Below are 12,374 nucleotides of genomic sequence, written 5' to 3'. Positions count from 1 at the left end.
ATCAAAGCACTATATATCCGTATAGCACTATATAGCAATAAGCGCTATATTCTGCATATAGACCATAAACATATAGCCACTATATCCCATATAGCCTGCATATTACACCATATATCCCATTATATCCCATATAGCCGTATATTCATATAAGAATATAATCATATACCCTATATCCCATATACCCTATATATCCCTATATAGCCCTATATATCCCTATATATCCCTATATATCCCACTATAATCAATGCGCGCTATAGTTCATATATCCATTATATCCCATATACCACTAATACCATGACCAATATATATCCATATAGCCACTATATTATCCATTAGCCCACTATTCGCATATAGCCCCTATTTCCATAATAGCCCTATTTATCCATATCCCATATATATCCCATATATCCCATATATATCCCATATATCCCATATATATCCCATATATCCCATATATCCCATATATCCCATATATCCCATATATCCCACTTTAACATATATGCACTATATTATCCATATTTAGCCGCTGATATCCCATATAGCCCACTATATATCCCATATAGCCCACTATATCCCATATAGCCCGCTATATATCCCATATAGCCCACTATATATCCCATATAGCCATATATATCATCATAGCCCGTTAATTCATTAATTACATCTCTTGCTGTTGGAACCCTCCATGCATGGTGACCCCGCCACCTCCCTGTGCAGTGTGTTCTATTGCCTGTACATTGAATCACTGCATGGTTGGGTTGGAAGGGACCTCAAGGATCATGAAGCTCCAACCCACCCCAAATAGGTTCATAATAATAGAACTTAATACTGTTGGCACTGCCCCACATCATCAGCTGCTCTAAGGGAGAAGTGAGTTCTCTCCCAGTCCTGGAGCTGCTGGAGCATGTCAGGGTTCTCCAGCTCATGAAGGCTGGCAGCTCCAAAGAATCATAGAATACCCAGTGAAGGGACCACAGGACATCTGAGCCCAACTCCTGCTCCAAACGGATCCATCACTCTGTGGGCTGCTCCCCTCTGTTTCCCCTCAGTCTGTATAAATATCCAGGGCTGCTCCATCCCCATTTTAGAATCCACCACTTGTTAAACTTGATGCAATTAGGAACTGCTCTTACTCCGCAGTCATATCCAAAGCATAACTGGCTGCAGAGTACCAGAGAATCACCCTCCATCTGTCACAGTCCCATGGCCATTTGCCTCTTGGAGAAGCACTAGTGCTTTTTGTAGGGCTCTACTGTTTGTGTGTTATCATACCTGAAAGAGATTCTCCAAACACCAAACCATTCCCTCTCCAGTGTCTTCCTGACGAGGACTGGAGGAGCAGCAAAGGCATGAAGGAAAGGATGTTTGTGGCTGAAACCCACTTGAGACGGCCAACACATTGTAATGGGGAAACCTAGAGTGCCAAGCAGCATGAGGCTACATCTCTACGTCGCATCATGCTGGGCATGAAGGTGTCTTGGTTTCCCAAAGAGGGATTGGCTTTCAGGGTACCAGTCTCTGGGCTCTTGAGTGGAGATTGGTGGATGACACCTGGAACAGTGCCCTCAAGGAGGCTGTGAGATGCCCATCCCGCGCATTCAACGGCCAGGCTGGTTGTGGTCTGGGCAGCTGGCCTGCTGGTTGGTGACGCGCACACAGCCAGGGGTTGAAACCAGATGATCATTGTAGTCCTTTTCAAATCCAGGCATTCTATGATATGAATTCAAAGAAAAACCTGTAGTTCTCTGTGCTCTCAGGGTGTCCTCAAGGCAGGCCATCCAAAACACACAGACAGCCTGATGCCAAAATTAAATGCAATTATTCTGACTGAGTGAGAACAATTGCTCTGATACAGACTGTCCCCAGAGGTTTCCTAAGCACTCCCTATCACCCATGTAGAAAGCTTTTTATCCGTGCATGGTGTGAAGGAGAAAAAGAAAACTCAAACTCTATAGAGAATAAAGTTGTTTATAACACTGGCCACCTAATAGGGGTCTGATGAACCTTTCATACATGGAGCTGATTTATTAGGCAGAAGCATGAACGTTCAGTGGGCTTAGCTGTGACCATGATTTAACACTTGGAGTCACTCATGTAGGAAGAGGCAACACAATGGGGTCTTATGGTTCCTCCTCAGGCTCCATGTTTGCCTTGTGAGAAGTCTGAAGGAAAAGGAGGCCAGGGTGGAGAGAGAAACACAGGGGGAAGAAAATGGCACAGAGGAAAGATCCTTGAGGTTCTAATGGTTTTACATCAGCCAGCAGTGTGGGGAAGGGAAAGAAGGGAAGGAATGGAAGAGAAGGGAAAGGGAAGGGAAGGGAAGGGAAGGAAGGGAAAGGAAGGAAGGGAAGGGAAGGGAAGGGAAGGGAAGGAAGGAAGGGAAGGGAAGGAAGGGAAGGGAAGGGAAGGAAAAAGGGAAGGGAAGGGAAGGATAAAGAGGCCATTAATGAAATGATCTTGACCTGCACGTGGTTTTAAGTGGAAAGGTAATTAAACAGAGTCATGTACAGTGTCTTCAGTCTGTAACGGTGACAAGTGGTTTCTCTGGAGTGCAGGAGAAAGCATTACAATGCTGAAGCGAGCAGGGCTCTTCTTCCACCTCCTCTTGCAAGAGCAAATGAGGATAACATAAGCTGATACAGCAATCTGCTTCTGTTTGTTTGTTTTTTGTTGTTTTTATCTGAAGGCTGTGGTGCTTTCAAAGCATAATTCTGCATGCTTTTCCATAGGATATGGAGCTCTGAGTCCCAGGAGGTGCACACACCAGGGTAATTCCTCCTGTCTTCAAAGCTGGGCTCTTAGAGTCTGACCCAATTGAGGAAATTACCAGATCATTCCTGAGGAAGCTGCATCACGAATTGCCTCTAGAAAAGCATAAATGAATATATCTTCAAAACCAAATCCTCCTGGGCTTGATGGAGGCTGGGCAAGGTCTTCTGCTTAAAAAAGGAAAAGGAAAAGAAAAAAAAAAAGTAAATATAAAGGGATTTTATGCTAGAAGATAAGAACTGGTGTAACCTGGCGAGCTGCCTCATAGCAAATTGCGGCCTGCTTAACTTATCGTTTCATCGCTACAAAGTGAATAGGATTGCCATAGTTCTGGCAAGGGGGTAAAGAGTTCATTTCTTTCTTACACACCCCCATGTCCCCCTTTATATTCTCTACATATCCAAATGCTTTCAGGTTGTAGCTGTGGTTTTCCACTTGGGACACTGGCTAGCAGGAGGAGAGCGTCATCGTTCATGGTGAGTTGAACAGCTACTCCAACAGGACCCCAGGAAACCATTTAGTCACCTCCAGGGCATCTTTCTGGTCTTCAGGTGCACCAACGTGTATGTCTGATTCTAGTAAGCTTTGCTCAAGTGAGTTGGTGAACTTGAATTCCCCAAGAGGAGACAGAAACAGTGAGGCCAGCTCACATTTAATTTAGACAACATCACATTTCCATAGATTCACAGAACCAAAAAATGGTTTGGGTTGGAAGGGACCTCAAAAGAACATCTAATTCCAACCCCCTGCCAAAGGCAAGGTTGCCAACCATTAAGTCAGGCACCAGGTCAGGCTGCCCATGGCCCCATCCAACATGGCCTTGAGCACCTCCAGTGACGAGACACCCACGTGTTATAGAAGAGGAAAGAAGAAACAGCTGCAGCTGACCGTCTTCATTCTTCCTCTACAAGCCCTCCTTGGCCACCAACACCTCTACACAGCAGCCATGCTTCCCACAGTTACATCTTCCTACAAATGCCCTGGGTTTGTGCACACTGGGTAATGTCACACTGGGTAATGCAGCTGCACATTTTACTCTGTGTCTACAGGTCCTAGGAACTCCACAACCATGAGAAATGGCATGTAGCATTAGAAGGCAGGGACTGGAGCTGCATGTGGCCGTTCATCCAGCAGTGACTTTGGATTGTGGTGAATATTTCAGATCAAATCTGAATAGACTGCATTAGGGTTTGCTAGGCTGAGTACAGTAGCTTGAGGTTATGTCTGAAGGGAAGAAAAGGTGCTCAGCTTGGGAGTAAATGTTCTCTCTGTTGCGTGTTCTGAACTGAAAATCTTTTCATTCAGAACCCAATTAACAGTTCCAGTTAATAAAGAACAAATGGACAGAGTGCCCACGCTTATATGTGACAAAGAGACAAGCAATAGGGTAGCCCAGCAGGGTCAGCCATGCTTCTATGTGCTGAAATGTCTTTTGTTCCACTCCCTGTCATAGCGAGTGGGATAAATTCAGAGCAATGAGTTGTCATTTTGGAAATCAAAAAGGACATAAAGTGAGCACTGGAAAAAGTCAAGCTGTGCTATAGCTCACATGCAAGTCTTTGGAGCTGTAAGATCAGAGACAAAGCAGAGCTGCTATTGTAGTGGGGTGGCTTTGCAAAGTGTGCAGGCACGGCCAACTGATGAAATGTTTTGTTTTCGCATTCAGGAAGTTCAGAAAACTGAAGAAAATTAAGTGGCCTCACTGGAAGTCAGTCTCAGAGAATGGGACAGGCTTATTTAGAGGATGGGGTGGGATGGAATCAGACAGGACAGGAGAGGACAGGACAGAAAAGGACAGAATGAGATGGGATGGGATGAGAAGGGAAGGGAAATAATATGATAGGGTAGGGTAGGGTAGGGTAGGGTAGGGTAGGATAGGATAGGATAGGATAGGATAGGATAGGATAGGATAGGATAGGATAGGATAGGATAGGATAGGGTAGGGTAGGGTAGGGTAGGGTAGGGTAGGGTAGGGTAGGGTAGGGTAGGGTAGGGTAGGGTAGGGTAGGGTAGGGTAGGGTAGGGTAGGGTAGGGTAGGGTAGGTTGGAAGGGTCCCATAAAGATCATTTAATATTATCCTTCCCCACATTCAGAAGAGGGGCTTGTAATACCAGGGTGAAACAACAGGAATCCCTGTTCATTGCAGGGCAGTTGGACTAAATGACCTTTAAAGGTCCGTTCCAACTCTAAGGATTCTATGGTTCTATGATTCCATGAATTTCTTAGGGATCTGATAAGAGTGTGATTAAACAAGTTAAAGAACAACAAACACTATTACAGTTCTGACTGAGAAGAATAAAAATATCCATGTGAATATGATCTGATCTCGGTATTGTGCAAGGCTTTGGGAACAATCAGATGAGCAAGAATAGAAAACAAAACTCATCAAGGGTTCTCAGCTGAATAGATTTCAGCAGACCAACCTGATGAAATAACTTGTTTACCAAAGAGAAGGCATCAGGTCTTAGGAAGGCAAATGTAGCAGAGGCTTCAAACTCCAGAGAGAAACAGAGCAGCACTTGTGCCCTTATTGAGGTCTTCCTTGCACTGAGTGATTCTTCTTCTTTGTCAGACAGACTATGCATAGACAGAAAGCTTAGTTAGAGTCAGAGTACTCAGTAATAGAAATGGACATGTTTACATTTGCTGGATTAAGTAAGCCAAAAGCAGTGGAAAAGGGAGGTCCTCTGGGCACCACCAGTTAAAAAACACATAAGTCACAGGCTCTTGGAAGAACTGGATGAATGTTTGTATCTGCTTGTGCCAACATTTCAGACAGAAAGACTTTCCACTGATTGCTTGGAGGTGTCTGACACCCTTGAAAGGGGATGGGATGGGATGGGATAGGGTAGAGTAGGATAGAGTTGGGTGGGATAGGGTAGGGTGGGGTAGGATGGGAAAGGGATGGGATGAGGTGGGATGGAATAGGGTAGGGTAAGGTAGGGTGGGATGGGGTAGAATGGGAGAGGAGAGGAGAGGAGAGGAGAGGAAGAGCGAGAGGAGAAGGACAGAGGAGAGGAGAGGAGAGGAGACGGAGAGGAGAGGAGTAGGAGAGGAGAGGGAGAGGAGAGGAGAGGAGAGGAGAGGAGAGGAGAGGAGAGGAGAGGAGAGGAGAGGAGAGGAGAGGATATTTTTCTTACTGTCCTCCTTCCTCCTCAGAAATGTGACCAATATTATTTATTGCAGGTGAAAAACAAGAGCTGTAGCTCAAAAACAACAAAGACTAATGTAATCTAACTTCCTGGATGATTTAAAAAGCTATTATTTTCTAAAACTGCAACCACTGCATCTGCCTTTCCTGAAGCAAATAATTAACAGCTACATATGAATCCAATTGATCTGACTATTGTCGTTGTTGCACAGCAGAAGACCTCAAAACCTACTGCTCTGAAGCAGGTATATAATTAGGCTTATAGTGAGGGAACAGATCTACCCCAGAGGCCAGTGGGCACTACACAGCTCCCAAAGCAGTGGGCACAGCCTGGAGCTGCTGGGAGCACTGGGACACCACTGTCAGCCATAGGGTTTGGGCTGTGATGGAGACAGGGGTTGGGCTCAGTGATCCCTATCCAACTTGGGATACTCTGTGATTCTATGAGTGCAAAACATGGGACAAGAGGCAGTTTGCATCTCCTTTTCAAGTCTGAAATCTGCTGCAGAAGTTCTGGGTATGGTTTTCTTTTCAGCTCTTCATTTATCCATTCCCCATATGGCATCTAAAAGAGCTCATGGGAAATGGTATTAGCTTTTCCCAAGCTGGCCCTCCATTTACTGAAAGAGAAGGAAAGAAAAGTTTGCCACAGGCCAACGTGGTGCATCATGCATGTAAGTAACACTGGGATGGCTGGCTGTTGCAGGTGGCCTCATAATGATTGCAGTTGCCCAACGCAATCCAGGAGTACAAGATTGCACAGACCTGCACATTACCAGTGCTCATATAAGCACAGCTAGGACATGGGACTATGAACAAGGACACCTTAGAAGGACACCAAGCCAGTGTATCGGTTTTCTATATGGAACCATGATAATGCTCTGCCTGGGGTGAAATACAAGCAACCACAGCACACACAAAAGGGTTACATCTTTTTTTTTTCCTTTTATTTATAGAGAGGAGGGGATGACACGTGGGTCAGAGCATGGAGAAGCTGCTCCCAAAGCCACCGCAGTGCCTCCTCTCCCCCAGGGGCTCCTCCTCAGCACTTAGATCCACTTCTTCCAGCCGGCAGGCAGGCAGCAATGCCCCTTGCAGTTGGGGGAGGTGGCCGAGACCTCTGCTTTGGAGCACTTGGCGGAGCAGCGACCGATCTTCTCCGGGCAGTGCTTCAGGAACAGCCCATAGCCTGCAAAGGGAAGCACAGAGTGTTGGCTCAGGGTGCTGCCTCCGTGTCCCACTGGCCTGTTCCCTAAAGCCAACAGAGCCCCTGCAGCCCCGACCCTCATCCCTCTGCTCTCCCACCTCCCTCTGACTTCTGTCCCAACTCAATGCCCTCCTACCTGGGGCGGCCAGGGAGACCAGCAGGAGGACAGCGAAGACGAGGCAGATGAACCTCATGGCTGGAGACGAGCTGGGATGTGAGCAAGGCTGGAGAGAGCTGGAGGAGATGAGAGGAGCTGGGTGCTGCTGAGGGCAGTGCTGGTACCCTGCTACTTATAGGGAGTGTGAGCAGAGAGGAGGGTTTGCTGTGGGCAGGGTTTGCTGCTCACCACACCTCTCTTGGCTCCCCATGGCAATGGGAATGGCACTGAGCCTGCCCGATCTGGACAGTGCTCTCAGACATTGGGTTTGAAGGCCCTGAGTGGAGCTGGGAGTTGGATCTGATGACCCCGGTGGGTCCCTTCCCATCTGAGATTTTCTGTGGTTCTACCTTCCTTCTTCCCTCTGCTGCTTTTACACCAGCTCTTGTTTCTCCAATGGAATGGAGCTTCTCAGCATCTCCCAGCACTGCTTCCCTTTCTCTCTTTGTAGGCTCATCTGTACTCAGGCTGTCTGGTCCTTGTGCCTTAACTCAGGGAAGGAATTTATAGCTGCTCCTTTTGCATCCAGAAGCGGTGGATCCACACAAATACTGTGGCTCTGCATGCTGAGCCAATGTTAGCAACAAGTAGTAGTGTTCATTTCAGTTCAAATATGAATAGTGTGAAGTAGGGATTCTCCTAATTCAAGAATTTATAGGAACTTATGCATTCTGTGTATTTAAGATAAACAAGTGCTTGTCAGAGGGTGCTCTGCAGCTTAATTCAAATAAATAGCATTATTCATTGAAGAAGCTTCTGAATGGCCAACTGCAGAAATGAGCAGAGTTATTTCCCTACAGTCCTCATGGGAAGCTGGAATAAGGCAGTGGGAGGCAAAGGGGAGAAGCAAGGAATGAACAAGAGAGCTGGGACAGTATGGACGTGTAGGGACAGATAACTGGGATTAAGTGTTCGTGCCAGGGCACTGGAGCACAGAACAATCCTCATCAGAAACAAAGACTTCATTAGAGGTGTATTCCTGATCTGAGCAGTGTGGCAGGAGGAGGAACACAACCAAAGCCATCTCCGAAGAAGTGGTGTTTGCTTTCTGGTGTGTGCAATGTCACCCTGACCTGCTGCACCCACTGCCAAACGTGACGGGCGCCTGGGGCCATGCTCCAGTGGGCTTCACCTCCCAGCCCCAACCTGGGACTGCAGGCTTGAAGGAAATGAAAAGCAAAACACTCCGTGACCATCGGTTACTACATTTCTAGTTACCATGGCAATGGTAGAAGGACATCTCAGAAGGCTGTTCTGAGTCCTGATCTACCCAGGGTCTTCATTACCAAACAGCATAATGGAAATAAGACAGTGCTTGCTGAGTTTGCAGACAGCAGGTTGGAGAATGCAGGCAATCAGCACAGTTTGCAAAAGATTGATGGAGAAGTTGGAGCAGGCAGTATCTGACAGTGCAGCAGCTCTGCAGAAGAGGTGTGGAGCTGCAGTGGGTCAAGCACTTATGGAATCATTCAATCACAGAATAGGTTGGGTTGGAAGGGACCCTTAAGATCATCCAGTTCCAACCCCCTGCTATAGGCAGGGATACCTCCCTCTAGACCAGCTTGCTCTCAATCCCATCCAGCCTGGCCATGAATGCTTCCAGGGATGGAGCATCCACAGCCTCTCTGGGCAGCTGTTCCAGCACCTCACCGATCTCACAGAAGAGAACTTCCCCCTGATATCCAGCCTAAATCTTCCCTCTTTCAACTTAAAACCATTTCCCCTTGTACCGCTGTTATCTACCCTTATAATGATTTGACTCCCCTCCTGTCTGTAGGCTCCCTTTAGTCACTGGAAGGCTGCACTGATGTCACCCCACAGCCTTCTCCATGCTGAACAAGCCCAGCTCCCTCAGACCATCGTTGTAGGGGAGGTGCTCCAGCTCTCTGATCATCTTTGTGGCCTCCTCTGGACCCTCTCCAGCAGCTCCCTGTCTTTCTTGTATTGGGGAATTTCTTTGCTCTTGTGCTTCCTGTGGTGGTGAGGAAGGGGACACAGATCCCAGGCCTCCCCCAAGCCAAGGCTGCTCACACAAGGTTCCCCTTCATGTCTGGACCCACAGGTCCAAGCCACAGTGAGAGTTATTTCTTCATCATGTCCACTGCTCAGCTCTATTTCTTGGAGTTACATCTCTGCCAAATATTGAGAAACACCTGAATCCCTGTGATAGCGATCTTGATTTCCATCAGGTTCCTCTGCCCCAGCAGATCCATTCTGTCTGTTCTCTGGCCTCTTATCAAATTCAATGATTTTCTATTGAAATTGGTATTGATATGAGGTCTGGGGGGACAGAGTGTTGGGCGGAGGGGCCATCAGGCATGCAGTGCAGTGAGCCGTGGTGTGATTACCCTGCCAAAGCCCTCCTCTCTGCTCACACTCCCTATAAGTAGCAGGGTACCAGCACTGCCCTCAGCAGCACCCAGCTCCTCTCCTCCAGCTCTCTCCAGCCTTGCTCACATCCCAGCTCGTCTCCAGCCATGAGGTTCATCTGCCTCGTCTTCGTTGCCCTCCTGCTGGTCTCCCTGGCTGCCCCAGGTAGGAGGGCATTGAGTTGGGACAGAAGTCAGAGGGAGGTGGGAGAGCAGAGGGATGAGGGTCGGGGCTGCAGGGGCTCTGTTGGCTTTAGGGAACAGGCCAGTGGGACACGGAGGCAGCACCCTGAGCCAACACTCTTTGCTTCCCTTTGCAGGATATGGGCTGTTTTTGAAGCACTGCCCGGAGAAGATCGGTCGCTGCTCCGCCAAGTGCTCCAAAGCAGAGGTCTCGGCCACCTCCCCCAACTGCAAGGGGCATTGCTGCCTGCCTGCCGGCTGGAAGAAGTGGATCTAAGTGCTGAGGAGGAGCCCCTGGGGGAGAGGAGGCACAGCGGTGGCTTTGGGAGCAGCTTCTCCATGCTCTGACCCATGTGTCATCCCCTCCTCTCTATAAATAAAAGGAGAAAAAAAAGATGTAACCCTTTTGTGTGTGGTTTGGTTGCTTGTATTTCACCCCAAGCAGAGTATCAGTGTGTTTCCCTGAGCACACCCCAGAGACCCCTTAGCATCATGTCTTGGCGGTGTTTTCCTCCCTGGGAGCAGCAGGAGAGGAAGAGATGGCATCTCAGTCCAAAGCACAGGGACATGGAGCTCTCAGGCTGAGTGCAGTCTGTACCCATAACAAAGCAATGACCCCTCGGGGCTTCTTGCAGTCATCACCTCCCAACAAGGAGGAGATTGAAGGCTCCCAGTTCTCCCGTTTCTCTCTTTGAGTGGCACATAGAAGTCTCAATGCCTCAGACACATCCCACCTCTTGAACAGGGATATATCAGCTGCCGTTAAAAATGAGTTTGATGTGCATCACTCTGTATCTATCTCTGCTGGGGTTCATCAGCAGGTTTATGAGCCAGCCTGGCTATATGGAAGGAGTTATTTTCAATAAGGGCAGTGAGGCACTGGCACAGGCTGCCCAGAGAGGCAGTGGTGCTCCATCCCTGCATACAGCCTGGATGGGCTCTGAGCACTGATGGAGCTGTGGGTGTCCCTGCTCAGTGCAGGGAGTGGGACAGATGGCCTTGAAGGGTCCCTTATAACACAAACCATGCTTTGGCTCTATAATGTCTCATTTAGCCTCTATGGAATGGCTTAGCTCAACCACCCTGTCCATATCCTACCCTACACCACCTCACTAAACTTCCTGCTCTGATATGTTTGAAATAAGATGCTTATTTGATGTGGCTTCTTTGCTTTTGCCAGGCACCGTTTATTTTCTTTTCTGTTTCCCTCATTTGAACACAATTTCAGCTTTTTCCTTCTAACAGCCTTCCTCATCCCACTGTTTTACTGTGACCTTTTCTTCTAGCTCTTTCTCAGGCCTTTTATTTTAATAGGTGTCATACATTCTCTCAGAGTCTCCAACACACTGGCCTTAAATTGCTCCCGTGGTGCTTGCAAATAATCTATTTGCAAGGGTTTAACTCCTTTAGCTGTCCCTTTTGTCTTCTTTTCAACCTTCCCCCCTTTTTTATCTAGCTCTCTTATCGCAATTAAGCACAGAAATAGTGGCCTTTCCATGTGGGTTGAGCCCGTAACTGCTCTTTTCTCATTGCAAACACAGAAAAGCTCTCTGCGCAGCAGTGATTTATCAATGCTGGCTTTCTAAGTCATGAATATTCATCTAATAATGGCTGAAATTTTTAATAAAGAGGGCATATCACTGGAACAGGTTGCCCAAGGAGGCTGTGGATGCCCCATCCCTGCAGGCATTCAAGGCCAGGCTGGATGTGGCTCTGGGCAGCCTGGGCTGCTGGTTGGTGACCCTGCACACAGCAGGGGGTTGGATCCAGATGATCACTGTGGTCCTTTTCAACCCAGGCCATTCTATGATTCTGTGGTGCCGACCCCCACCTGACCACCACCTCCTTTCAGGGCGTCATAGACATGTGGTGGTCAGTTGGGGGTTGGCCTCTGCTTCCATGTAACAGGGATAGGATGAGATGGAATGGCCTCTAGTTGTTCCATGGAAGGTTCAGCTTGGACATTAGGGAACATTTCTTCTCTGAAAGAGTGGACGAGCGTTGGAATGGGCTGCTCATGGAGGTGACCAAGAATCGTGCAGATGTTGTACTGAGGGACATGGGTTAGTGGGGGAATACTGGTGGTAGGCGGATGGTTGGATTGGATGATCTTGGAGGTCTTTCCCAAACTTGGTAATTCTATGGTTCTATTCTATGATATTTTAATGGGGTCTTCATATTTCAGCATCCGTGGCCCTACTATTTAGGATATTTATTAATGACCTCCCTTTCAAGAGGCTGTTTGATCTTTTGCTCCCATCAGCTCTTGGCTTGCCCCCAGAGGGATCCATTGAGAGCTTCTTGGATGCTATTTGCAGAGGGGCATTTTGTTGCCTTTTTGGGAAGACAGTGTGAACAAGCATCACTCTTGCACCACAGAGACAGCACTTTGGTGGTCAAAACGTTGCAATAGGCAGCCTTGGTCTCTGCTCTTTGCTTTCTTCGTGCTATTACATATTTCTTGGGGAAAAATGGGAAGGAAACAGCAAAGGGTTCGTTGCTCTTGTGGTCAGCCTTCTATGTTCAGTCATTTTAGC

General features: G+C 47.7%; 2 protein-coding genes across 2 annotated transcripts; one reads left to right on the top strand and one right to left on the bottom strand.

The window, feature by feature from the left end:
* Window positions 1–6,846: 6,846 nt before the first annotated feature.
* LOC107312344 (meleagrin-like) lies at window positions 6,847–7,390 on the bottom strand. The gene is made up of 2 exons (XM_015859655.2): window positions 7,265–7,390; window positions 6,847–7,110 (listed from the first exon to the last, which is right to left on the bottom strand). The coding sequence occupies exons 1-2, from the start codon at window positions 7,320–7,322 to the stop codon at window positions 6,971–6,973; spliced, it is 198 nt and encodes a 65-aa protein (XP_015715141.1). The 5' UTR covers window positions 7,323–7,390; the 3' UTR covers window positions 6,847–6,970.
* Window positions 7,391–9,628: 2,238 nt separating this feature from the next.
* Window positions 9,629–10,238, top strand: LOC107312345 (meleagrin-like). Its single transcript, XM_015859656.2, has 2 exons — window positions 9,629–9,820; window positions 9,975–10,238. The coding sequence occupies exons 1-2, from the start codon at window positions 9,763–9,765 to the stop codon at window positions 10,112–10,114; spliced, it is 198 nt and encodes a 65-aa protein (XP_015715142.1). The 5' UTR covers window positions 9,629–9,762; the 3' UTR covers window positions 10,115–10,238.
* Window positions 10,239–12,374: the final 2,136 nt, after the last annotated feature.

The sequence above is a fragment of the Coturnix japonica genome, chromosome 3, assembly GCF_001577835.2.
Source record: "Coturnix japonica isolate 7356 chromosome 3, Coturnix japonica 2.1, whole genome shotgun sequence".
NCBI classification, from domain to species: domain Eukaryota; kingdom Metazoa; phylum Chordata; class Aves; order Galliformes; family Phasianidae; genus Coturnix; species Coturnix japonica.
Note: the sequence above shows the minus strand (reverse complement) of the source record. Positions and strands in the feature narration are given on the sequence as shown.